The sequence below is a fragment of the Mandrillus leucophaeus genome, unplaced genomic scaffold (genome assembly GCF_000951045.1).
Source record: "Mandrillus leucophaeus isolate KB7577 unplaced genomic scaffold, Mleu.le_1.0 Scaffold729, whole genome shotgun sequence".
NCBI classification, from domain to species: Eukaryota; Metazoa; Chordata; class Mammalia; order Primates; family Cercopithecidae; genus Mandrillus; species Mandrillus leucophaeus.
Genome location: NW_012107908.1, coordinates 290,750 through 291,256, shown reverse-complemented (window position 1 = coordinate 291,256; position 507 = coordinate 290,750). Strand labels below are relative to the sequence as shown.

At 37.1% G+C, this 507-nt stretch overlaps 1 protein-coding gene across 1 annotated transcript in view; it reads left to right on the top strand.

Annotated features, from left to right (window-relative positions):
* RC3H2 (ring finger and CCCH-type domains 2) overlaps positions 1-507 on the top strand; it is a 63,526-nt gene that overhangs the window by 18,389 nt on the left and 44,630 nt on the right. The window contains exon 3 of the mRNA XM_011965488.1: positions 255-488. Within this exon, the coding sequence (XP_011820878.1) occupies positions 255-488 (234 nt within the window). The remainder of the gene's footprint in view (positions 1-254; positions 489-507) is intronic.

The following is a 507-nucleotide window of genomic DNA, read 5'->3' as shown; positions in this document are numbered from 1 at the left end:
AAATTTACCAGAGTCACTGCATCTTGAAATTTGTACAGTATTTGAATTCATTGTTTAATAGTGCTTTTATTAATATATTATTATTAATATAATATTAATGTAATAACAGAGACAGAATACTGTTAGGAAAATGAAAGCACATTACAAGGGACTCATTAGGAATTATGGCTTAATCATTAAATACAGATAATGAAAATTGACTTTTATTTTTTATTGAAAAAACTTTAGCTCCCTTTGTTTCCCTTTTCCTAAAGGTGTAGCTAGTTTGAACCAGAGTGCACTGAGCCGTCCAATGCAAAGGAAACTGGTGACACTTGTAAACTGTCAACTGGTGGAAGAAGAAGGTCGTGTAAGAGCCATGCGAGCAGCTCGTTCCCTTGGAGAAAGAACTGTAACAGAACTGATATTACAGCACCAGAACCCTCAGCAGTTGTCTGCCAATCTATGGGCCGCTGTCAGGGCTCGAGGATGCCAGTTTTTAGGGCCAGGTAAGATAGGTTACTATCT